This window comes from Rhinoderma darwinii, chromosome 1, assembly GCF_050947455.1.
Source record: "Rhinoderma darwinii isolate aRhiDar2 chromosome 1, aRhiDar2.hap1, whole genome shotgun sequence".
In the NCBI taxonomy this organism is placed as follows: domain Eukaryota; kingdom Metazoa; phylum Chordata; class Amphibia; order Anura; family Rhinodermatidae; genus Rhinoderma; species Rhinoderma darwinii.
Window position 1 is genome coordinate 312,421,834 of NC_134687.1, and position 25,371 is coordinate 312,447,204.

Below are 25,371 nucleotides of genomic sequence, written 5' to 3' on the forward strand. Positions count from 1 at the left end.
AGAAAAATAAAATGGTCAAAAAACTATGCAAACATAAAGTAGACCTATGGGGGATGTTAATTAGCAACAATTTCGTGTGGTATAACTGCCTGTCTTACAAGCAGATAAGTTTAAATACGTTAAAATAATTTTTGCAATTTTTCACTACAGTTTGGTGTTTTTCACAATTAAATACTAAATGTATAGAGCAAATTTTGCCAGTAACATAAAGTCCAATGTGTCACGAGAAAACAATCTCAGAATCGCTTGGATAGGTAAAAGCATTCCAAAGTTATTACCACATAAAGTGAAACATGTCGGATTTGAAAAATGAGGCTCTCTCAGGAAGGTCAAAAGTGGCCAAAGCGGGAAGGGGTTAATAAATGACATCAGATGCATGATACACATAAATAAATGGCTTTCCACAAATTTTAGCATAGAATAACATTGCGTACAGCTAGTGTCTTGTTTCCACGTATACACTAGCTCACTGCAATAAAAATGTCTTTAACCCGTTAGTGACCGCCAATACGCCTTTTAACGGCGGCCACTAACGGGCTTTATTCTGATGCATATGCCTTTTTACGGCACTGCATCAGGATAAAGTAAACAGAGCAGGGAGCGTCACATCTCCCTGCTCTCAGCTGCCAGAGGCAGCTGAGGGCTGGGGGCGTCCCTGCTCTGCTTTCTGAGATCGATTATAAGTATCGATCTCACCCGTTTAACCCCTCAGATGCGGTGCACAATAGCGTGCACCGCATCTGAGTTCTTCTGAAGAGAGGGAGGGAGCTCGATACGATCGCCGAGTGTCTGTGTCTCCAATGGCAGCCGGGGGCCTAATAAAAACCCCCAGGTCTGCCTGGAGCGAATGCTAGATCATGCCGGAGAAAAGATTCAGAAGTGTCAGGATTCTGAATACACATGACGTCCAGGTTGGATGATCATGTGTATTCATTATCAGGACACTTGATTAACGTTAATCTCTGTGTATGTGGCTGCACATCGCTGCTGTGTAAATGATTGGAGATCAGTGTATGACGCTAACTGGTCACTGATTGGTCAGCGTCATACACGTAAACACGCCCAGTTAAAAACACAATACACGCCCAGTTGGACATAACGAAGTAAAAACGCCCAGTTGTCCATTTCAAAGCTCATTTGCATATATATATATATATATATATATATATATATATATATATATATATATATATATATATATAAAATAGCTCATAACTTGGCCAAAAATGAACGTTTTAAAAAAACAAACAAAAAAAAACGTTACTGTCCTAGATTACAGCGCCGATCACATGCAATAGGAGATAGGGATTTGAGAATCTGGTGACAGAGCCTCTTTAAAATAGGCTGGTCATTAAGGGGTTAATCCCGTTTACACATTGTCAACACATCTGATGTTCTGTAACTCAGGGTCTTGTTTTTACTTTTTCCGCTGTAAATTCATGTCAGAAGGAGCCAAACATATTGTCAGTTTATAATAGGGTACATATGTGTGTTTTATTTGTAGGCTTTATTTAAATTGGAGCTGTATCTTTCTGTAGTTACCATATCAAATAGAATTTAAAGCTAGGTCTGTATGCGTTACTGTCTTCTTTATTTTACTTAGTGGCAAGATATTTCAGTAAGTCCTGACACTTCTTATTACAAAATCATTTGTTTCAAGTCTCAAGAACTTGTGGTTTCTATATTCTGAAAAGCAGATAAGAGTTTTACACTTGAATAATGGAACAAACATAATGCGGGTAGTGTAGATGACAGGCACAGGAATGTGTTTTTGTGGTCGTGTAGCTAAGGAAACAGGCAAGTTGTTAGTCTAGGGCAGGACTCAAAATTTCTATTTGTCTGAAATGGAATGAAGTGCATAGAGACACGCGCGCACACACACACGTTTACTTAATATTCTATACATATAAGTAGCTCCTCTTAAACAAGGCTATTAACATTGTCAGCTAAAAGTAAAAAAGAAAAGGGCATAATTAAGAGTAAAATATAAAGGGTCGGAAGCTGCAGCTTGTTAGATGATATACAAAAGTAGGCCTTAAAATTTCATGGGTAAAAAGGTTTTTCTAATTTAGAAAATTCTGTATTAAAGGGGTCATCCAGGAAGTTAACAATTTTTCTTAGGGGCTACCAATAAAAAAAAAAAAAAGCAACACTTACATATCCTTGCCCCCAGAGATCCAGCACTGCTGCTCCGGTGGCACTCCTGATGCTTGTTTACATGTACGTAGAATGTGACCGCTGCAGCCAATCAGAGGGCTCTGTGGCCATATGTTGTATTTCTGGCATTATATCAGAAATACGATTCGTTACCAGAGAGCCCTGCTGAGCCCGCAGATTAATGTTTAACTGTATTTTAAACAAGCTTTCAATTGGCTTTTACTTACTTTTTGAGATGCAGCTTCTATGTATTCTGGATACATAGAAGCTGTATCTTGTGGTCACAGCCGCATCCGACAGGTCAGCAGGACTGACTGCTTTGGTGGACACTGGTTGTCCGGGTCTCTGACACCAAAGATCCAGCTATTATCACATTTAAATTTATGAACTTGGATGTCATCCCAGGAAGTTGGCTCAACAAAGACCATGCAGCGCCATGGGAGGTGAGAATTGTTATTTTTTTCTAAATCCCCTCTGCTCTCCTCTCCTCCCACAGTGGCCAGTCTGCACCAAATCAAACATGATTTAATGCAAACTTTCTGCTAGATTTCCCTGCAGCATTTGGGTCGGATTCATGTTCTACTGAAAAACAGCAAGCAGAGATCTTGAAAGGCGTGAGGAATTACTGCAGAAAGTACATTGGATGATTGTATTACTTTTAATTATACAAAAATAACATTAATTTGCTCAAACTAGACAACCTCTTTAAGAATAAGAGGGCTTTCCCAATACATGTACATGTCCCATTACATTGCACAGACAGTGAGATAGGGGGGCGCATGTATGGACCTAAACACCGTAGCGATCAGATCAGTGGGCGCAATAGATAGGACATTTTTTTATAGCATGTATTAGGAAATTCATCTAACTCTTCATAAATAAGAAGGCTAGATGAAAAATAAAATAAATAGCCAGGAAAACCTCTTTAATGGGGGCTCTACATATTTTCCTTAACATGTTAATGACCACCAATATGACTTTTCACTGCAGTGTTCTCAGCTTTCTGATAGTCGGGCTCCTGCTCCTTCGGTCGAGATCAAAGTTTACTATGGTTGCGACCGTTTAACCTCTTAAATGCTGCGGTCAATAGCGACCTCGACATCTAAGTGGTTTACAGAGGGAGGGGGCTCCCTCTGTCACCCATCAGTGGCCCGCAAATGCGATCGTGGGCCACCTATGGGTTGCCATGGCAGCCAGGGGCCTAGTAAAGGCCCCCAGGCCTTCCATAGCTATATGCCAATTAGGCTGTGCCAGAGGTATAGCCTAATAGATTGTCTGTCTGTTAGTTTTACACTGACGGGCAATAATGCTTTGGTACACTAAGTATATCAAAGCATTATATAAGTGATCAAAGATACTGGATTTGCTAACCCATACTTAGCGGATACATATACATCAAACCGCTTAGTTTATTATGAGATATAACTAGTCAACTGACAAGCAAATTGCGGTCTTATTTTCAAATGTTTAGACCCAGAATCGCATAGCTGGCGCTTCAGTACGCTTTATTATGACGGTTGGAATGGATACTGTAATGTTATTAAAATGTTGGAAAATTAATAAAGATAATTTAAAAATATCGGATAGTGAAGTCCCCTAGTGGAATACATTTTTTTTTATGTGAAATGAAAATGATCAAAAAAGGTTAACAATAGGAAAAAAATATAAATTTTTTCCCATAAAAAATATTTTTCCCCCATAAAAAGTGTTATTTGGTAAAAGTGTAAAAAGATAATAAAAAATACACGCATATTGTATCGCTGTAATCATAATGACCCAAACAGAACCCGTAAAAAGAATGCAAAAAACAGACAAAATAGCTTTTTTTCCCCATTGACCCCTCCAAAAATAATAATAAAGTTAATCAATAAATCCCACGTACCTCAAAATGGTACCAATAAAAACTAAATCTCGTCCTGCAAAAAACAAGCCGTCTTATGGTTACATTGATGGAAAAATACAAAAGTTATGTCTCTTGGAATGCAGTGACACAAAACTAGATATTTTAGTTCAAATGGGTTTTTATTGTGCAAAAGTAGTAAAACATAAAATCCTATACATGCGTGGTATCGCATTAATCGTACTGACCCATAGAATAAAAGTAGCATGTTTTTTATGCCTCACTATGAACGGCGTAAATTAAAAACACATAAAACAATGGCGGAACAGCTTTTTTTTTTTTTTTTTCCATTCTTCCCTTCAAAAAATTTTTTGCAAAAAATGATTTCTATCTAAAAATTGTGCCATTGAAAAATACAACTCATCCTGCAAAAAGACAAGTCCTCATGCAGCTATGTTGACAGAAAATTATGTCTCTCTAAATGCAACGATGGAAAAACGAGAAAAATTGCTTGGTTATAAAGGCTTAAAATAGGTCAATATCGGGTTCATAAATGCAGCAGATATAACCGATAACTACATCTATTCCATTCTGATTATATCTATTGAAAATGTCATGGTATATATGTGATCTCTGTGGTCTGAATATACTTAAGATAATCTTCCCATCTGCAAATTATTCTTGGGGATGATAGATATATAGATGTTTTCTACTCTTTTATATTTTCAGTGGAAGCAACAGTGCCACCTATTGTTTGTCAGATGAAATGCTATTACCCATTTTTTTTATGGCTTGGTTTTTAGCTATAAAGATTGCAGGAAATGAATTTCCTGGAATATACTGTACTTAGCTTTAGTATCTGATATCCATAAATTGTTAGTTTCCTGTGTTAACACAGTGTTTCATTACGATAGCAGCAACAGTATTTTATTTGCGCGGTTTGTGAGAAACTATTGCACAGATGTCTGAGGTTTGTTTTCAAAAGCGTACCTGTTATGGATACAGGTGTTCTCTGCCTATGTACATACATCAGGAAATAGATTACACTAGCTTTTATACCCGGCGTTGCTCGGGAGGTTGACTTACGGTATAGATAGAGTAAAAGCTCACTATTTAAATACCCCTCAGTATGAATTTAATTGCTACATCTCGATTATGCTAGAGAGTGTAAATAATGTTATTGGAAGCATAAAAGAAATTAAATGAAGCAATATATTCATTACAGATTTAGGCCTCATGCACACGAACGTAAAAACGCCCGTAATCACGGGCCGTAATTATACGGGCCCATAGGCTTCTATTGGCCACGGGTACCTTCCTGTTTGCTTACGGGAAGGTGCCCGGGCCGTTGAAAAATATAGAACATGTCCTATTTCAGGCCGTAATTAGGACACGGACAGGCCAATATAAGGCTTCATGCCCACTTCAGTCTTTTTCTTCAGGGTGCTAGTGTTGAAGTTGCATGAAACTCACTGCATGTCCTATATTAGTGCATTTTCACGCACCTGTACGCCCATTGAAGTCAATGTGTGCGTGATTTGCGCATCAATTCCATTGAGAAAAAGTGCTTTGCAAGCGCGTGAAAAACACATGCCACATGCAAAGCACACTGAACTAACGCAACACACACGGACAGATTTACGTGCGTTTTTGTACGCCCGTAAATCCGTCACGCTCGTGTGAATGTAGCCTAACTTATTCAAACATAGAACTTATATATGCCAATAGTTTGCAGTATACGCGTGAATACATACATCACTTATTATTAACGATCACAGGGGTTTACATGATTCAATAGTTCAAGTTATGTCCATATGAAGATGCTGCTAGAGGGAAATGTGTGCAAGTGCACACTGATGCAATGTTTTGGGGGACCTCCCCCTCAGTGCATAGCAGCTAGCTGTGCTTGGGGCTGCGTAGCCACGGACCGATCAGCGTGCCCATTCTGACCCCTGTTCACTGCTGAGAGCACCAGAACTGTACCATAAACCAGTGAAGAAAGGTAAACTGGTCTGATGAATCAGGTTTTATTTTCACATCATGTGGATGGCCAGATGTGTGCGTGCGTCGCTTACCAGGGGAGGAGAGTGCATCCTGGTACCCAAATTTCCCAGATCTTAATCCGATCAAGCATCTGGGGAGGTGCCAGGAAAACAAGTCCAATACATGGAGGCACCACATCACAACTTACATGACTTAAAGGATCTGCTGCTAATGTCTTGGCACCAGATACCACAGGACGCCTTCAGAGGTCTTGAAGAGTCCATGATTCGATGGGTCAGAGCTTGTTTGGCCGAGTGCGAGGGACTTATTAGGCAGGTGTTTTTAATGTTATGGCTGATGGGTGTATATATCTCTGTGGAGTAACCTGGCAGCATGTGTTCGATTTCCTTGCAGCGCCACCACAGGGGTAATTAAGCATTACACAGTGCCTTTCAAATTAATGGTTTAGATGAGTAATGAAGGACAGGTGCTCCAGCGCAAGACAGGTCCTGGCAAAGAGTTGAGAAAACGGAAGATCATCCTCTATTAACTCAATTTCCAAATAGAGTATAGGAATATGAGTTTTCTAAATGAAACTAAACATGTTGAGAACTTTTTTTTAAAAAAGCTATAGAGTATAATGTGGTAATACTAGTTGTGCTTTCCTTTTCAGATTTCATGCATTCTCTCAAGTTCCCTATTTCCGAGTGCTTGTATGTGGGGGTGACGGTACAGTTGGTTGGGTGCTTGGCGCCCTTGAGGAAATTCGGCACAAGTTAGTTTGTACAGAACCATCTATAGCTGTCCTTCCTCTTGGAACAGGTAAATGGAAGCAGGTTTTTACGAGTCTTTGTGTATCATGTGTATTAAAAGCATACTGCCATAGAATGTGGAATTGAACTTGATGCCCACTTTCCTTGTTTGTGTGTTTATTTATTAAACCTACTGCTCTTGTCACTTAGTGCTAATGTCCTCTGCTCTGGAGTGCCTATGATAAACCAAATAAACTGATCAGGACATGGTGGTATTGTGATATGCGGTAGATCCAGTGAGATGCCTCCTGCACTCTGTGTACTAATTTTCTTCTGTTCTCATGTGTACTCTTGATCCATAACACACAGGATGTGGATCCTATTTCTGTTCATATTTGTATACCCCAATATAGTTTTGTAGTTTTGTGCTGCCTGACTGAACGTTTTATTGCTATGTAGCAAAGATGTTGATTTCAACACAAAGGCAGCGGTTTTGATTCATTAGAGGTCTCATCAGACATGAAGTATGAATTACTGACTCACTAGTGAACTGTATTTATTTTTTGGTAATCTGATGTCCGCCAAATCCCATCTCTACCACCTGCATAACACTTCTGAACTAATCCCATATTAAAGTTAATCTCTGGACTTTTTTTTTATGACTTTACCATCTGATGATTTAAAAAGACATTTTGGTTAGTTTTCAGAATTTTTTGCTGTACATGTTCGGTTCAGACATCGTGGGTTTGTCGTAGATGTTTGGTGTGGATTCCACACCAAAAATCTACAAGAGTTTGAGGTTTATAAAATTCCATCCTAAATTAACAGGGAAAAATATGCTCGGGTTTCAGGGGATCGAGCAAATTTTTACAATTGCAGAATCCGATTAGGTTGCAGAATGACAGTAAAAGGGTGAAATCTGCAGTAAAATAAACAGAAAAATTTGCTAAGAAAACTAGGATTTTGCTATGTTTTTGTGAAAATCTTGTGGCAAAATCTGCATGTAAATTACCCTGAATATGCCCTTAAAGTGAGTTTTTTTTTAGATTATCATACTTGGAATAAAAACCATGAAAATCAGGGCAGAAAAGCAAAACAAAAAGAGGAGCAGAAATCTATTTATTTATATAAGATTTTTTTCGCATGTATCAGTCAGTCCGCATTAAAACCAGTCTGCCTGGTTGGATGAAAATGACAGACCCAGATAGTTTCTATCTGGCCTTCTATTAATATTAAAGCGGATCTGTCATAAGACTGTGGGCAGCATAGTATGGAGACCAGTCTGCTCTCCTATTAGCCAAAAAGGCGCACAAAAACATTGTGCCATTTAGCTAATAGGTGCATTCAAAGAATACATCAGGCTCATAATTATGAGTCCAGAGTATTCATGAAGGGAGTGCTCCACCTGCCTCTCTCCACCTCCCCCCCCCCGGCCCTTTCGGCGGTGATTGACGACTTCAGCCCGTAAATCACTAGGTGGTGGGGGGAGAGCTTCCATCATGAATACACCAGACTCATAACTACTGTCACGAAGCTGGTTAGTGGACCCACTAGGCCGTACCGCCATAGCGGGGAGGCAGCTGGCCAAACCGGAAACCCCAGAAATACAATGTCCCGCACAAGGGTACTTGGATAGTCTGGACAGTGGCCGCAGCTCTGGCACTGATGGAGATGGGTTCAGCAGGTAACGCCAAACGTGGCGGAAGACACAGGTGCTGCAGGTTCCTGCGGACGTGGCGGATTCCGCCGGACGTGGCAGATTCAATACTAAAGGCACGACACGGGAAACAGGAACAAGGCACGGGTAACAACTGGAACGGGAAACACTAAGGGACCATTTGCAAGACAGACTGGGAAAACTAACAACGCTCAGGCAAGGATCAGAAGGCCTGGAGCCTTATTATAGACAAGGAAATCGTGGCAGTTGATGATGATGACTATTTCCTACGAGACACAGCAGACCGGAGCGGAAGTGAGCGCTGGCGTCTCCTAGGAAGGAGATGGGGGCCAGCACTCACAGGTCCATGGCTACGGGCGTCCAGAGATGAGTAACCCCCGACGGCCCGCGGCCATGGACGCTACAACTATGATGTCGTTGTATTCTTTGAACGCTCCCACTACCCAAATGGCACAATAAATATTTTTTTTGTGATAATTTGGCTAATCGAAAAGTGTACCTGTTCCCATACTATGTTGCGCTTATATAGGGAAGTGCATATACACAAGAGAACAGGGAGTCATACAATATTAGCGGTAAAAAAAACAACAACATTTTATTACATATCAAAATTTATAAAAATGAGCAGGAGATCCAGACAGGATTAACTCTATATAGGCCACACTAGAACACAGTATTAATACACCACACAATGTCACAGCATTTATACAATTGTGATACAAGTACAGAGGGTATAGAATACTCTACTAAAAGCAATATGTCTGCAAGGCTTATAAACACGGTTATGCACTATGCCAATACATACAAAAACATGGAGGTATATCCAAAGCGGAGAAAGTTATAGGGTGAAATCACCATGTAGTCGAAGAGGCAAGGAAACCGTGTCCCATATCCTTGAAATTCAATACAGTTATAAGGAACGATGGCTCCAAATAAAGCAAAGTAAATCCCAAATTAGGGACTTAGAGTATCTTACCCATTAGTGTACTAATATCACAATTGTGATTGTATACATGCTGTGACATTGTGTGGTGTTTTAATACTGTGTTCTAGTGTGGCCTATATACAGTTAATGGAGGCCTTGAAAAAGCGTGGGTACACGCGAACCGGCTGTAGGCTTGTGCTCCACATCCATACTGCCTTTGTTTGTCTGCCGCAACATTAAATTAAAATTCAACTGAATGGTGAGTTCCGTAGATTTTTTTTTTTCTACTTTTTACTATTGTACCTGTGATTGTCTTTTCGCACCACCTGTTGTGGATTCAATTGAACCCGTTTAGACCTATGCGGTCACCTGATCACTGAGACTTCTAGTGCTCCAAGAGCCAAAGTGGTGCCCATCTTTTTCTTTCTTTGAACATTTTTCAAAAAAAATTTTTATACATTTAATCCTGCCTGGATCTCCTGTTCATTTTTATAAATTAGGATATAAAATAAAATTTAGATTTTTTTTTTTTTTTACCGCTAATAGTGTATCTCTCCCTGTACTCTTGTTTATAAATGATTCTTTGGAGTTTCCATTTTTTTTGATCGATATTGATTTTGGAAACACCTAGCCAAACATGCTACTTGTCCTGTGAGACACACGTTTATGATATAGGGAAGCACAGTCTGATGACCAATCCGATTTAATGGCTACATGCATATCGGACAAAGTATATATGTGTGTGTGTGTGTGTGTGTGTGTGTGTGTGTGTGTGTATATGTGTTTTGTTTGTTTCACATTTTGTTTGTTTATCCTAAAATGGAAATTGATACATTTTAAACGCAAACGGGGAAACACTTTCTACATGCAAATAAACTGTGCTTTCTAAGTGCCATTTTCTTATTATTCCAGGAAATGATTTAGGAAGAGTTCTTCGATGGGGGGCTGGCTATAGTGGGGAGGATCCATATTCAGTCCTCCTATCTGTGGATGAAGCTGAAAACGTCCTAATGGACCGTTGGACTATACTTCTGGATGCTCAGGAGGTTGTTGACTCAATGGAAAATGGTATAGCTGAACCTGAACCCCCAAAGGTATGACTGTTTTTTTCTATTAACGTGGATTTTTGTGATGTGTAAGGCCAAATACATTTTTGTTAGCGCCTTCTAAGATTTGTATAAAGCCCACTAGTTAAAGCTGTCTTTGATAGGATCATCTGTTTCAGTACTATGTTAGCCTCTCCTCTATCAGACAAATCATTTTTATCCTTGCTCTATCATAGGTATTAGTGAGAGGGAGATATTGAATATAATATAAGGTCTTAAAAAAATTGATGGAGCAGATCAGATATTTTTTTTTTAGAATTGTTTCTTTTTTAATCGAGTTTATAATATACAAACCGTGATACAGGTCAAGAGGAACAGAATAGTCCTCCACAAAAAGAAAATGGATGAATAAACAATATATCATGTAATACCATTACATAAACAGTTATAGATTTGTAACACCCAGTCGACCCCAACTATTCCCCCTCCCTATCCACCCCTTACCCCCTTACCCACGTCACCACCTGCTAAATAAAATAAAAAATGCATCATTATAAGGAAATAGATGTTCGTCAGTAGTTCCAAAAAGTACCATGTTGTGTATTTAAAACAATCATGAATACATTTGTACACTGTTAGAGACTGTTAATATAAGATTGCCATGCTAGAAAGAATCGCTTTGTCTGCGTCTCATTTTGTAAGGTTACATTTAGCCATTCCATGTGAAATAAGTATTCAACCTTTGTAACAACGAACGCAAAAGGTAATGTGTCAGGATTCACCCAATAGTTAAGTATACTTTCGTGAGTTGTGCTCGCTCAAATATATAAAGTAGATTTGTTCCGATTAGAAAGGTTACACTTGTCAGAATCTCATAGAATGCCAGATAGCCCACTCAGGAGTCCTATCAAAAGAGATCTGAAATGTTTGATAAAAATGGTTTTTAAAAGAGGACTAGAGCGATCGGGCTTGCGGATATTCCCATAAATTATTAAAAATGTCAGTTGTGTTGATTGCATTTGGCACAAGAATATACAGTGAAGGAAATAAGTATTTGATCCCTTGCTGATTTTGTAAGTTTGCCCACTGTCAAAGTCATGAACAGTCTAGAATTTTTAGGCTAGGTTAATTTTACCAGTGAGAGATAGATTATATTAAAAAAAAAAAAAGAAAATCACATTGTCACAATTATATTTATTTGCATTGTGCACAGAGAAATAAGTATTTGATCCCCTACCAACCATTAAGAGTTCAGCCTCCTCCAGACCACTTACACGCTCCAAATCAACTTGGTGCCTGCATTAAAGACAGCTGTCTTAAATGGTCACCTGTATAAAAGACTCCTGTCCACAGACTCAATTAATCAGTCTGACTCTAACCTCTACAACATGGGCAAGACCAAAGAGCTTTCTAAGGATGTCGGGGACAAGATCATAGACCTGCACAAGGCTGGAATGGGCTACAAAACCATAAGTAAGACGCTGGATGAGAAGGAGACAACTGTTGGTGCAATAGTAAGAAAATGGAAGACATACAAAATGACTGTCAATCGACATCGATCTGGGGCTCCATGCAAAATCTCACCTCGTGAGGTATCCTTGATCCTGAGGAAGGTGAGAGCTCAGCCGAAAACTACATGGGGGGAACTTGTTAATGATCTCAAGGCAGCTGGGACCACAGTCACCAAGAAAACCATTGGTAACACATTACGCCGTAATGGATTAAAATCCTGCAGTGCCCGCAAGGTCCCCCTGCTCAAGAAGGCACATGTACAGGCCTGTCTGAAGTTTGCAAATGAACATCTGGATGATTCTGAGAGTGATTGGGAGAAGGTGCTGTGGTCAGATGAGACTAAAATTGAGCTCTTTGGCATTAACTCAACTCGCCGTGTTTGGAGGAAGAGAAATGCTGCCTATGACTCAAAGAACACCATCCCCACTGTCAAGCATGGAGGTGGAAACATGTTTTGGGGGTGTTTCTCTGCTAAGGGCACAGGACTACTTCACCGCATCAATGGGAGAATGGATGGAGCTATGTACCGTCAAATCCTGAGTGACCACCTCCTTCCCTCCACCAGGACATTAAAAATGGCTCGTGGCTGGGTCTTCCAGCACGACAATGACACGAAACATACAGCCAAGGCAACAAAGGAGTGGCTCAAAAAGAAGCACATTAAGGTCATGGAGTGGCCTAGCCAGTCTCCAGACCTTAATCCCATCGAAAACTTATGGAGGGAGCTGAAGATCCGAGTTGCCAAGCGCCAGCCTCGAAATCTTAATGATTTACAGATGTTCTGCAAAGAGGAGTGGGCCAAAATTCCATCTAAAATGTGTGCAAACCTCATCAACTACAAAAAACGTCTGACTGCTGTGCTTGCCAACAAGGGTTTTGCCACCAAGTATTAAGTCTTGTTTGCCAAAGGGATCAAATACGTATTTCTCGCTGCACAATGCAAATAAATATATATAATTTTGACTGATTTTTTTTTTTTTTTTTTTTATATAATCTATCTCACTGGTAAAATTAACCTAGCCTAAAAATTCTAGACTGTTCATGTCTTTGACAGTGGGCAAACTTACAAAATCAGCAAGGGATCAAATACTTATTTCCTTCACTGTACCTCTAGAGGAGACATTTTGGATTGTAACTGCGCAGTAATAAAGTTCTATGAACGATCATAAGAGCCATGTCTTGATATGTACTTCATGGGATAACTTTGTTCAAATGAAGAGTAGCTTCTAGTAAATCTTTTGTAGTGTAATTTGAAAGCTGGGAAGACCACCTGGCGGCTCTAGTAGATACTGGTAACCAATCTATACACAATCTGATAACCCTGTAAATAGCACTCATGGAAGTTTGAGTCGAACGGGACCTCTTAAAAGTGGACTAGTGTATCTACATTTAAGTGCACAGTTACTTGACTGACATAATTACGCATCTGTAGATAAACAACATGTTGTCCCTCTAACCAGGGATTATTCACAATCTGCAGGGTAAGACGAAACCCTATATCGTGTATCTAAGAGAGAAGTTAATAAAATACAACCTTGTGACGATAAGTCGCTATATGGGAGGTGGTTTACCTGCTAGAAAGGACGGATTACCCACAAAAGGAAGCAACATTGAATAATTGTACAGTAACTTTTATAATTTCCTTAGGAGGGCCTCCAAACAAAGAGGGAAACCATTTATATCCTGGAGCACATTAGTGAAGTGAGAGGTCTGACGGAAATAATCTGCTACATATGGCAAATGTGCTGCATGTTAATACAATTTCAAATTAAGAAGGTTAACTCCACCATCCACTTTGAATTGCTGTAGTTTGTAAGTGCAGATTCTATTAGCCCAATCATCCCCCTTTCCAGAGGGAGCCTGTGTGCTCTGAAAGCTTGCATATAGAACTTTTATGGTTTAGCCAATAAAGTTATCATACCTACTATACTTTTGTCTTTTTTGACACAAAAGTATTTAACATTGCAGATGAAAGTCCGAAAGAGTAAGAGTTTATCATTTGAAGTTTTGAGTAAAGCTGGAATTGCTTGTAAGACATAAAGAGGCTTAGGGAATGCTATCATTTTAATTAAATGACAACGTCCGGAATAAGATAGGTGAAAATGTTTCCACTGAGAGAGCAAGGATATAACGTTACGAATGATATTCAAACTGTAAATTATGCAAATTAGAAGGCAACTTAAACTAAATATGTGATGGAGGTCATTTACCATTTTAATGGAAACTTTCCTCCCCAGTACCGTGTGACTGCCTTAAATATTGGCAACGTTTCCAATTTGCCGTAATTTATTTAAAAAAACAGAAACCTCTCCAAAATCCCATAAGGTATGCATAATAACCTGTATTGCTGTTTTTGGGTCGGAGATACATAATAGTAAGTCATCTGCATAAGCCAGTGTTTTAGTTTCATAGGAGCCTAACTTGTATACCCGAAAAAGAGGGCAGCCGTTACAACACTCGAAGCAAGGGGTCTAACGCCAAATTAAAAAGTAGAGGGAATAATGGGCATCCCTGTTTAGTCCCTTTCTGAATGGAGAAAGAACGCAACAATTTAGCTAAATTGAGGACATAGGATCATTATAAAGGGATCTGATAGTAGTCATAAATTCCTTTCCAAAATGGCAAAATTTTAAATATGGCAAGAAAACTGTCAAAAGCCTTGTTTGCATCAAGCCTAAAAAGTATAGTTTTTTTTCAATTTAGCAGAGTGTACTGAGGCTATTGCCCCAAGTGCAGGTCTGATGTTATAAGTGATTGACTTTCCATGGACAAACCCAATCTGGGAAGTAGTAAGTCAGGAAGAAGCAATTGTAAACTAGTGGCCAGGATGTTGGTGAATATTTTAAAATCTGTATTGAGCAAGGAAATCGGTTTATAAGAAATGAGGAGTTCAAGATCTTTTCCTGGTTTCAAAAGTAGGGTGATACAGGCATCATTAAATGTATCTGGAATTTTAAGGCTTTTACCAGAGGGGCTGTCTTTCGGGCTACCTCATCACATAGATGCGGACTCGCCCAAAGTCCTATACATGCTGAGACTGCTTTAGCGACCGATAAAGTGGAATATTTGAGCTCTAGAGATCCCTTAGCCTTTTCTAACTTCTCGGCTAAACCATGTGAATATAACCTCTTACTCACAGGGTTTACAAGGGAAAAAAAACACGATGTATTCCCTAACATAGGGTTTTTAAACAAGGGGATAAAAACTGGCTATTTTACTTGGCAAGGGTGGATACCAAGTAACTTAGGAGGTACGGGGGGCCTCTTACTGACTCTCTCTGTATTAATTAGGTATTTGCTAGTTTTTTATAAAACTTTATACTCCCCTAAGGTGACATATACCTCATCTGACCTTGAAAGATTTTTAGACTCCATACCATTTACCGTCCTAGATAGTGAAGATGCTAGCGAAGTGTAGGAGATTGTTAAAGCCTTTGGCTCCTTCCCTAATAGATTATCTAACCCGCACGCCATAAAAAAAATAAATTGTAAATGCCAGAATCTCTATTTTTTGGTCACCTCATCTCCCACAAAAAATGAAATAAAAAGTGATCAAAACATCGCATGTACCCCAAAATGGTATCATTAAAAACTACAGCTTATCCCGCAAAACATTAGCCCTCATACCACTTAATCGACGGAAAAATAAAAAAGTTATGGCTCTCGGAACTTGGCGACACAAAATAAATTTAATTTTTTACACTTAGGTTTTTACTTTTAAAAGTAGTAAAATATAGAAAAAACTATATATATTTGGTATCTCTGTAATCGTATTGACCCACACAATAAAGTTAACATGTTTTAATTATACAGCGAACTCCGTAAAAACGACGTGCAAAAAACAATGGAGGAATCGGTTTTTTTCATTTTCTACCCCACAAATATTTTTTTTCCCGTTTCCTAGTACATTCTATGGCACAAAAAATGGTACTATGAAAAACTACAACTCGTCCCGCAAAAATAAAGCCCTCAGAGGACTATATCTACGGAAAAATAAAAAAGTTATGGCTTTTGGAAAGTAGGCAGGAAAAAACGAAAATGAAAATCTGAAAAAGGGCTGTGGCGGGAAGGGGTTAATGCACAGCCTGTATGGCTCCATCCAATACACTGTAAAGCACACAAGATGTTGTCAGTAATAGGAATTGCACCATCTGATGTGTGAACAATGCTGTGATCCACTGAGACAATAAATGTAGAGTGATGGTAAGCTCAATTATCCACATTAATGGCGGCAGTCCTCACCAAGGCATATGATGGGCACTTGTAAAGCACAGAAATGGGGACAGCACTCACTGCTATTCCGCCTCCCTGGCGGTTTGCGGCCTCCACGCTTCCATCACGTGTCACCATTTAAAGAGGAAAAGATAGCCGCCCGTGCCTTAGAATTGTTTATTGATCTCGCCAGTCCAGTTTTAGATGGACTACTAAGTTGTTTCGTTTTGAATAACATTTAGACCTTTTATTGTTCTGCTTATGTGCTTATATACTGTTTTTGTATAACACTGAGCTGCAAATCTGTATTTGGTTTGTCTCTTTTCTTTCCTGATAAAAACAGAATTTATAAAAAAAATAAAAAATTGTTTATTGATGTATTTTGAGTTCTGCGTAAGCACTACTCTGCTTTGAATACTATTTTATGGGATTATTTAATAAAAGTTATGTTTTAATTCCCCTGCCCAGTCAGTGAAAGATAATTTGTCTGAATCACAATTGAGGATACCAGTTTGCAGTGAAATTATGTTTGTTTGTTGTCTTTTTACCAGTATTTTTGCTTTGACAGATTGTGCAAATGAACAACTATTGTGGGATTGGGATTGATGCAGAATTAAGCTTGGATTTTCATCATGCCCGTGAAATTGAGCCTGGAAAATTTAATAGCAGGTAATTTTTACTGTGTGCAATTGTAGTTAAATATTAGTAAAGGTTTTGGTTAATAACGCATATGTTATTTCTCAACAAAGGTTCCACAACAAAGGTGTGTATGTAAAAGCTGGTTTGCAGAAGCTAAGTCACAATCGAAATCTGCATAAAGATCTAAAGCTTCAAGTTGACCAGCAAGAAGTGGAGCTTCCAAATATTGAAGGACTTATCTTCCTAAATATTCCCAGGTAGATTGTCACAGGCAAAAGTAAAGCATATGTCCATACATTTGAAGACAGAAGTGTTTAGTTTATTTTTCTCAGTGTACAATGCACTCGTTTTGCTAAATCTTCATGAGCACGGCTAGAGTTATGTTTTAAATGCTACACAAAAGTTGTTGGGTGAACATAATAAAGTATTATACATTTCTTATGTACACAGATTCTAAGCCCTTATTCACACGACAGGGTTTCCCGGCCGGGTGATGGCCAGTCATAAAACGGCCGTCACCCGGCTGCAGTAGGAACAATAGACCCCTAATGGGTCTATTCACACGACCGATTTTTTGACGGCCTGGGAAACCTGGGCGTCAAAAAATGGGACATGTCCTATTTTCGGCCGTTTGCCCGGCTCCCATAGAAGTCTATGGGGCCGGGTAATACACGGCCATCACCGGAATGTGTCCCGAGTGGTGGCCATGTATTCCGTCGCTCGCTCCCTCCTCACAGCGCAGAGTGCATGTGAGGAGGAGGAGTTTATGCCATTCGGACAAATGGCTGTACGCTGGAGGTAAGTTTATACACTGTGTGGCAGGGCCGGGGTGTACAGCAGGTGGAAGGGAGCACTGCGCTGGCTCCCTTCCCCTGCTTGTTTTAAAAGCGCCCTGGCCCGGCGACACCTTCCATGGCCGATGGCGCCGCTAGTAGCTGCTGCGGCTGCTACTACTGTAGCGACGCCACTATAGCAGAGCAGGGAGGTATCTCCCTTCTCTGCTATCTGCTGGCCCCACTTTAGCTCCCTGAAGGAGCGTAATCCCTGTGTGTTCGGGGATTCCGCTCCCGGACCGAGCACTTGATGTCTCTGTCCATATCTGGGCAGTGACGTCAGGGGAAACTCCTGAAGCGGAATCCCCGAATAGTCTGTGACCGGGGATTCCACACCAGGTGAAGCCAGTAACGTTCAGTGTCCATAAATGGACACAGACGACACGGGCTTTTCCTGAAGTGGAATCACCGGCCACATGGGGATTCCCCTTCAGGAGTTGCCCCTGATGTCACTGTCCAGATATGACCGGCCCGGAACGGATGCAAAACGAATGCAGACCGGCCGTGAAAAACGGCCGATTTTATCGGCCGACACTCTGGCTCGGGCGGGGCCCTGTCGTGTGAATAAGGCATTACAGTGTAATTGCCAAACGGTGTAGGTCTGTACAGTACTGGCTAATAAAAATTGTTGGGTGAACATAATAAAGTATTATAAATTTCTTATGTCCACAGATTCTAACAGTTTAATTGCCAAACCGTGTATGTCTGTACAGTCCTGGCTAACACAAATTTTGGTTTTCACAAAGTTTTTGTGCTTCAGTGTTTTTAGATCTTTTAGTTAAATGTTTCTATGGTATACTGAAGTACAATTCTAAGCATTTCATAAGTTATTAAACTTTTATTGACAAATACATCAAGTTTATGCAGAGACTCCATATTTACAGTCAGAGTAGATTTTGGTATGGGAGAGTTAAAGGTACTCTAAGAATCCAGCCACAGAGTCCAAATCAGGATATCTGTGCATTGGAGAGGAGCACAGACAAGTGGCATTCTCTGTAGAACCACACCCATTAGGCTTATTTATACAGGACAAGATGCCAAAGAGAGATAACATACAAAAGCCAATAGAAGACACACACGATTACAGGTATAGAGCATATGGAGGAGCCCCTGACGTCAGGAGCAGAATCCCTGGCCAGAATGTAGACCATGCTCTTGGGGATTCTGCTCCTAGATAGGGGCTCCCTCTAGTAGCAGAATTCCAGGCAAGAGCATCGGAAATGCTCTGGCCGGGGATTCCGTTCTTTGAGGAGCTCCTGAGGTCACTGTCCATATATGGATAAGGATATCAGGGGCTTCTCAAGGGGCGGAATCCCCGACCAGAGCGCCGGCAATGCCCTGGGGGGTTTCCATTCCTAGACAGGCTCCCTCTAGTAGCGGAATCCCAGGCAAGAGAGTTGGCAATGCTATGGGGGGGGATTCCATTCCTAGACCGGTGCTCCCTCTAGGAGCGGAATCCCAGGCAAGAGTGTCGGCAACGCTCTGTCCGGGGATTCCGCTCCTGCAAGAGCCATGACTGCAGCGGTAAGCACCCGGCGGCCGAGTGGGCCCAGGTACACCGGGTGCTGAGCCGGCCCTAATTTCATGTACCATCCCCCTTTTAAAGCAACTAGTCTGCTCTCATAATTCAATCAGCATGACCATGATATCCGCTACCATGTCCTCGTTAACACTTTCTACTGAGTTAATGAGTAGATCACTGAAATGATGTTAGCAGGTCATTTTGTGGCAGGGCTGAAATGCAGTGTAAATAAGTTTTTTGTGATTTAAGTAAATTTTCATGGCAAGGAATGACTTTGCAATTAATTGCGATTCACCTGATCACTCTTCATAACCATCTAGAGTTAATGAAATTGCCACTATAAAAACTGAAGCAGCAAACTCTTTGAAAACCAAAATTTGTGCCGGTCTCAACATTTTTAGCCAGGACTGTATATATGAGCGTATGTATATGTCTGTTTTTTATGTATGTGTGTGTTTTATGTATAGATAGATAAATATATAGATGTAGTCAAATTTATCTTGACTCAAATATCACACAAGTCATTGAAAAGTCATTAAAAAGGTCAAGTTGAAGTTTCTTGCCACAGTGTATTTAATGTGTTAGATGGCTACATCTGTGTGTGTGTGTGTGTGTGTGTGTGTGTGTGTGTGTGTGTGTGTGTATATTTTTGTGTGTGTTTTTGTGTATATATATATATATATGTATATGTATATATGTGTGTGTATATATATATATATATATATATATATATATACATACATGTATACACTACGGTTCAAAAGTTTAGGGTCACTTAGAAATTTCCTTATTTTTGCAAGAAAAGCACAGTTTTTTTTCAATGAAGATAACATTAAATTAATCAGAAATACACTCTATACATTGTTAATGTGCTAAATGACTATTCTATCTGAAAACGTCTGGTTTTTAATGCAATATCTACATAGGTGTATATAGGCCCATTTCCAGCAACCATCACTCCAGTGTTCTAATGGTACATTGTGTTTGCTAACTATGTTAGAAGGCTAATGGATGATTAGAAAACACTTGAAAACCCTTGTGCAATTATGTTAGCACCGCTGTAAACAGTTTTGCTGTTTAGAGGAGCTATAAAACTGACCTTCCTTTGAGCTAGTTGAGAATCTGGAGCATTACATTTGTGGGTTCGATTAAACTCTCAAAATGGCTAGAAAAAAACTCGACAGTCTATTCTTGTTCTTAGAAATGAAGGCTATTCCATGCGAGAAATTGCCAAGAAACTGAAGATTTCCTACAACGGTGTGTACTACTCCCTTCAGAGGACAGCACAAACAGGCTCTAACCAGAGTAGAAAGAGAAGTGGGAGGCCCCGCTGCACAACTGAGCAACAAGACAAGTACATTAGAGTCTCTAGTTTGAGAAATAGACGCCTCACAGGTCCTCAACTGGCAGCTTCATTAAATAGTACCCGCCAAAAACGCCAGTGTCAACGTCTACAGTGAAGAGGCGACTCTGGGATGCTGGCCTTCAGGGCAGAGTGGCAAAGAAAAAGCCATATCTGAGACTGGCTAATAAAAGGAAAAGATTAATATGGGCAAAAGCACACAGACATTGGACAGAGGAAGATTGGAAAAAAGTGTTATCGACAGACGAATCGAAGTTTGAGGTATTTGGATCACACAGAAGAACATTTGTGAGACGCAGAACAACTGAAAAGATGCTGGAAGAGTGCCTGACGCCATCTGTCAAGCATGGTGGAGGTAATGTGATGGTCTGGGGTTGCTTTGGTGCTGGTAAAGTGGGAGATTTGTACAAGGTAAAAGGGATTTTGAATAATGAAGGCTATCACTCCATTTTGCAACGCCATGCCATCCCCTGTGGACAGAGCTTGATTGGAGCCAATTTCATCCTACAACAGGACAATGACCCAAAGCACACCTCCAAATTATGCAAGAACTATTTAGGGAAGAAGCAGACAGCTGGTATTCTATCTGTAATGGAGTGGCCAGCGTAGTCACCAGATCTCAACCCCATAGAGCTGTTGTGGGAGCAGCTTGATCGTATGGTACGCAAGAAGTGCCCATCAAGCCAATCCAACTTGTGGGAGGGCCTTCTGGAAGCATGGGGGGAAATTTCTCCCGATTACCTCAGAAAATTAACAGCTAGAATGCCAAAGGTCTGCAATGCTGTAATTGCTGCAAATGGAGCATTCTTTGATGAAAGCAAAGTTTGAAGGAGAAAATTATTATTTAAAATAAAAATCATTATTTCTAACCTTGTCAATGTCTTGACTATATTTTCTAGTCATTTTGCAACTCATTTGATAAATATAAGTGTGAGTTTTCATGGAAAACACAAAATTGTCTGGGTGACCCCAAACTTTTGAACGGTAGTGTATATTTATATATGTGTGCGTGTGTATATATATTTTTATATATATATATATATATATATATTTTTATATATATATAAAATGAAAAAATAATAAAGCAGCACAGCTACAGCTGTGGGTGCAAACCTCCTGGGTTGAGGCTAAGAACCCTTGTAGATACAAAAATTCAAATGAAGAGATAGCACTCCAAGCAAGTAGGTGAAAAAGGTGATGTGTTTTAATCACCCCACAGGCAGGCAACGTTTCGATCCGTCTCAATGGGATCTTTGTCAAGCAATGACTAACATTCAAGGTGGGGTTTATATAAAACAATAGAGTGGTATAAATCAGTGAATTAGCATAAGTTAAGGATAGGGACCAGGTGATACAGTTGTGATAATCAAAATTTTAACTTGATATATCCAGTGCATGGAGGGCATCTGTGCAGAGAGCCCTATAATAAATAATATATATTGGTGATGTGGAGAAACTAGGTGATATACATTGGTGGTGTATATAAAAAACATAATTAGAACAGCAATTGAAGGACAGTACTCACCGCTGGACGACACTGTAGATAGAAGACTCGCTACATCAGCGTCACTGCGCATGCGCGTACGTGACACAAGGTGAGGAGACGGGTGCTGACAGTACGAGCGTACTGCACATGCGCACCGTTCACATAACGATTCAGTATGGCAAGGTGAAGAAAGAGAAGAACACAAGAGAACAGCCAATAGCAGGACCAGGTAAGTAATAAAAGTATAGTAAATTATAACTATATATAATGAAGTATATATATGAAAAGGTGGTAAATAAGTTGCAATAGCAACATCAAGTGGTGGAGATGGGGAATGATGAATTAAACTACATCTAAACACTCAAGTCCTATGGAAAAAGCATATGGGGGGACCAGAAGAAATCCAAAGGGCTTATTGAAAACCAGAGACCAATGTTACAAGACACAACCCGTCACAGGGATCCCACGTGATGGAGTCCTCTCCTTGGGGTACAAAGGAACGAGGGATGGATCGCCCGTGTGTGCACAAGCGAGCATCACAACGCCCAGTGTCTGGACTATAGAGGATATTATATCATTAGGAGACACTGGCCCATCCTCCGCAGCATCCTCAGACATGTACCTGAATTCGATATTCCTCCATTGTTTTCCTATAGGCGCTCTGCCAATCTGATGGACAAATTAGTCAGGGAAGTCATGGAACCAACGGCCAAAAACACAGGACAACGGTTCCTAACAACAAGCAACACTGGTTGCTATCCCTGCCTAGCCTGTGTGAACTGTGTGAACTGTCAATACATGATTAAGGGTCGCTCCTTTAAACATCCCATTACAGATAAAATAACTCAGATAAAATATTATCTCACTTGCAACTCCTCCTATGTGATCTATCAACGTGAGTGTCCCTGTGGACTATGGTACATTGGAGAGACCACCTTGGAACTAAAAGTGTGATTAAATAATCATCGCTTCACTATCAGGAATAAGAGGTTAGACTTACCCGTTTCCAAACATTTCACAGAAATGAATCACACTGAGAAACAACTTAAGTTCAGGATCATTGACCACATCCCAAAAGAAGGGAGCCTTCCCTATCCTTAACTTATGCTAATTCACTAATTTATACCACTCTATTGGGTTATATATAAACTCCACCTTGAATGTTAGTCATTGCTTGACAAAGATCACATTGAGACGGATCGAAACGTTGCCTGCTTGTGGGGTGATTAAAACACATCACCTTTTTCACCTATGTGCTTGTAGTGCTGTCTCTTCATTTGAATTTATATATGTGTGTGTGTATAATATATATTTATAGATAGATGTGTGTGTTTGTTTATATGTATGTGTGAACAGATGTTCTGGTGGCACGTGAATATGCTCTATCACCACTTCTATGCAATGAAAGTTAGACCTAAATCCTGACACAATCCACAAGCATTCTGCCGGCAATGCACGTGAATGAATACTATGCCATGTTCCGAAGAAAAAAATTTGCGCTGAATAATGAACTTGCAGATTTAAAAATTCACAGAGGATCCCGCTCTGAAAAACTGCTGAAATCTTAAAGATTACTCAATTATTATCATTTGAAACACTGGGTTTTGTTGGAGGACCCCTTTAACCCCTTAACGCAGAATTACGTGCATGAACGTCATTTGCAGCTGTTAGTTGCCGCAGAAACCAGAGCTGTGCCTGCGTGATTCTTGCGGGAGCCTGACTGTGACGGACAGCCAGGCTCCTGCTTCTACGGCTGAAATAGGGGAGAACTCTGATCCTGGCCATTTTAATACTTTAAATGCAGCATTAAAATCGATGGGTTGCCATCGCAGCTAGGGGCCTAACAAAGGTTAATAGGTTGCCTGTTAGTGTATGTTCACACGGGCTATTTTCGGCTGTTTTTCAGGCCGTAAACGCCCGAAAAACAGCCGAAAAATCGGAAACAGAACGCCTCCAAACATCTGCCCATTGATTTCAATTGGAAAACGTCATTTGGTTCCGATGGGCTGTTTTTTTATGCGGCCGTTTTGAAAATTGGCTGCGTAAAAAAAACGGCAGCGAAAAAGAAGTGCAGGTCACTTCTTGGGACGATTCTTGAGCCGTTTTTCATTGACTATTAAAAACCGCTCCAAAAACGTAAAATCGCGAGTGGCTTAAAAAACGTCTGAAAATCAGGAGCTGTTTTCCCTTGAAAACAGCTCTGTATTCTCAGACGTTTTTGAGTTTCTGTGTGAACATACGCTTACACTGACAAGCAGTATACCAAAGCATTATAGATCTCAAAAGAGCGCTTTCTGAAGTCTTGCGGGACTAAAAAAATGTACTAATTTAAGTAAAATAAAGTTTAACATAAAAGAAAAATAAGACCATTTTTTAATAAAAAAAATTTTTTATTTTGTAAAAGAAATATATGTATGCTTTTATATATAAAGCCACATGGTAAATGGCGTACAAAAAATACACAAAAAAATAACGACATCATTGGTTCCAACCCCCCCAAAAATAATAAAAGTTGATCAAAAAGTCCCATGTACCCCAAAATATTAGTAATAAAAGTTAGATCTCGTCCTGCAAAAAACAAGTCCACATAGGCTAAGGTGACAGAATGGAAAAGTTTATGGCTCTAGGAATGCGTCAATGAAAAAACCAAAAAATAAAAGGCCTGGTCGTTAAGGGGTTAAAAAATAAATTGGGTCGAGCATCTTTGAGGGAGAAATGACTTCTATTCTTCATATTTCATTATAAGCACTGCAGAATGTTAGCATTATAGAATGCATGTGTGTTGCACAGTGAGTTACATCACTCTACCCCAGTGTAGCTTTCTTATTTCTATTTATTTGATTGCTGCAATAGAGCCAATAATCTACCAGAACATAAAAGTTTAACAATAAAAAGATGAGTTCTAAAGAGGCAACACTAAATCGGAATGTATACTACTCTCTTGCTTTTTTTATCAGTTGGGGTTCGGGAGCTGATTTGTGGGGCACTGATCATGATAATCGATATGGAAAGCCAAGTATTGATGATGGATTACTTGAAGTTGTTGGGGTAACTGGAGTAGTCCACATGGTGAGTCTTTCAACATTGCCATTTGGTGAATGTATTATAACATGCCATGGCATATATGTTTTATATAACTAATCACAGTATAAAATGTGTATATAATTTTAAAATAAATAAAGGTCACTTGCACACTTTGTAATTGGTACCATAATATTGTAAACCGTCTGTACAAAGGGTGTTGTAATATAAAGAAGAAAGAATGAATACCTTAACAATTGATTTATGTTTAAAGCAATCTTTTACGTTTTGAGGTTTCGAAGAAATGTGGATGTCCTAATTTAACATTTTAACTTCGTACATCAATAGGACAAACCCCAAGTCATAAGTTTACTTAACCCCTTAACGACCCAGCCATTTTCCT

At 39.8% G+C, this 25,371-nt stretch overlaps 1 protein-coding gene across 1 annotated transcript in view; it reads left to right on the forward strand.

Annotated features, from left to right (window-relative positions):
- DGKQ (diacylglycerol kinase theta) overlaps window positions 1–25,371 on the forward strand; it is a 220,117-nt gene that overhangs the window by 187,248 nt on the left and 7,498 nt on the right. Inside the window, exons 17-21 of the mRNA XM_075825529.1 lie at window positions 6,654–6,802; window positions 10,248–10,429; window positions 16,673–16,773; window positions 16,854–17,000; window positions 24,905–25,016. Coding sequence (XP_075681644.1) covers window positions 6,654–6,802; window positions 10,248–10,429; window positions 16,673–16,773; window positions 16,854–17,000; window positions 24,905–25,016 — 691 coding nt within the window. The remainder of the gene's footprint in view (window positions 1–6,653; window positions 6,803–10,247; window positions 10,430–16,672; window positions 16,774–16,853; window positions 17,001–24,904; window positions 25,017–25,371) is intronic.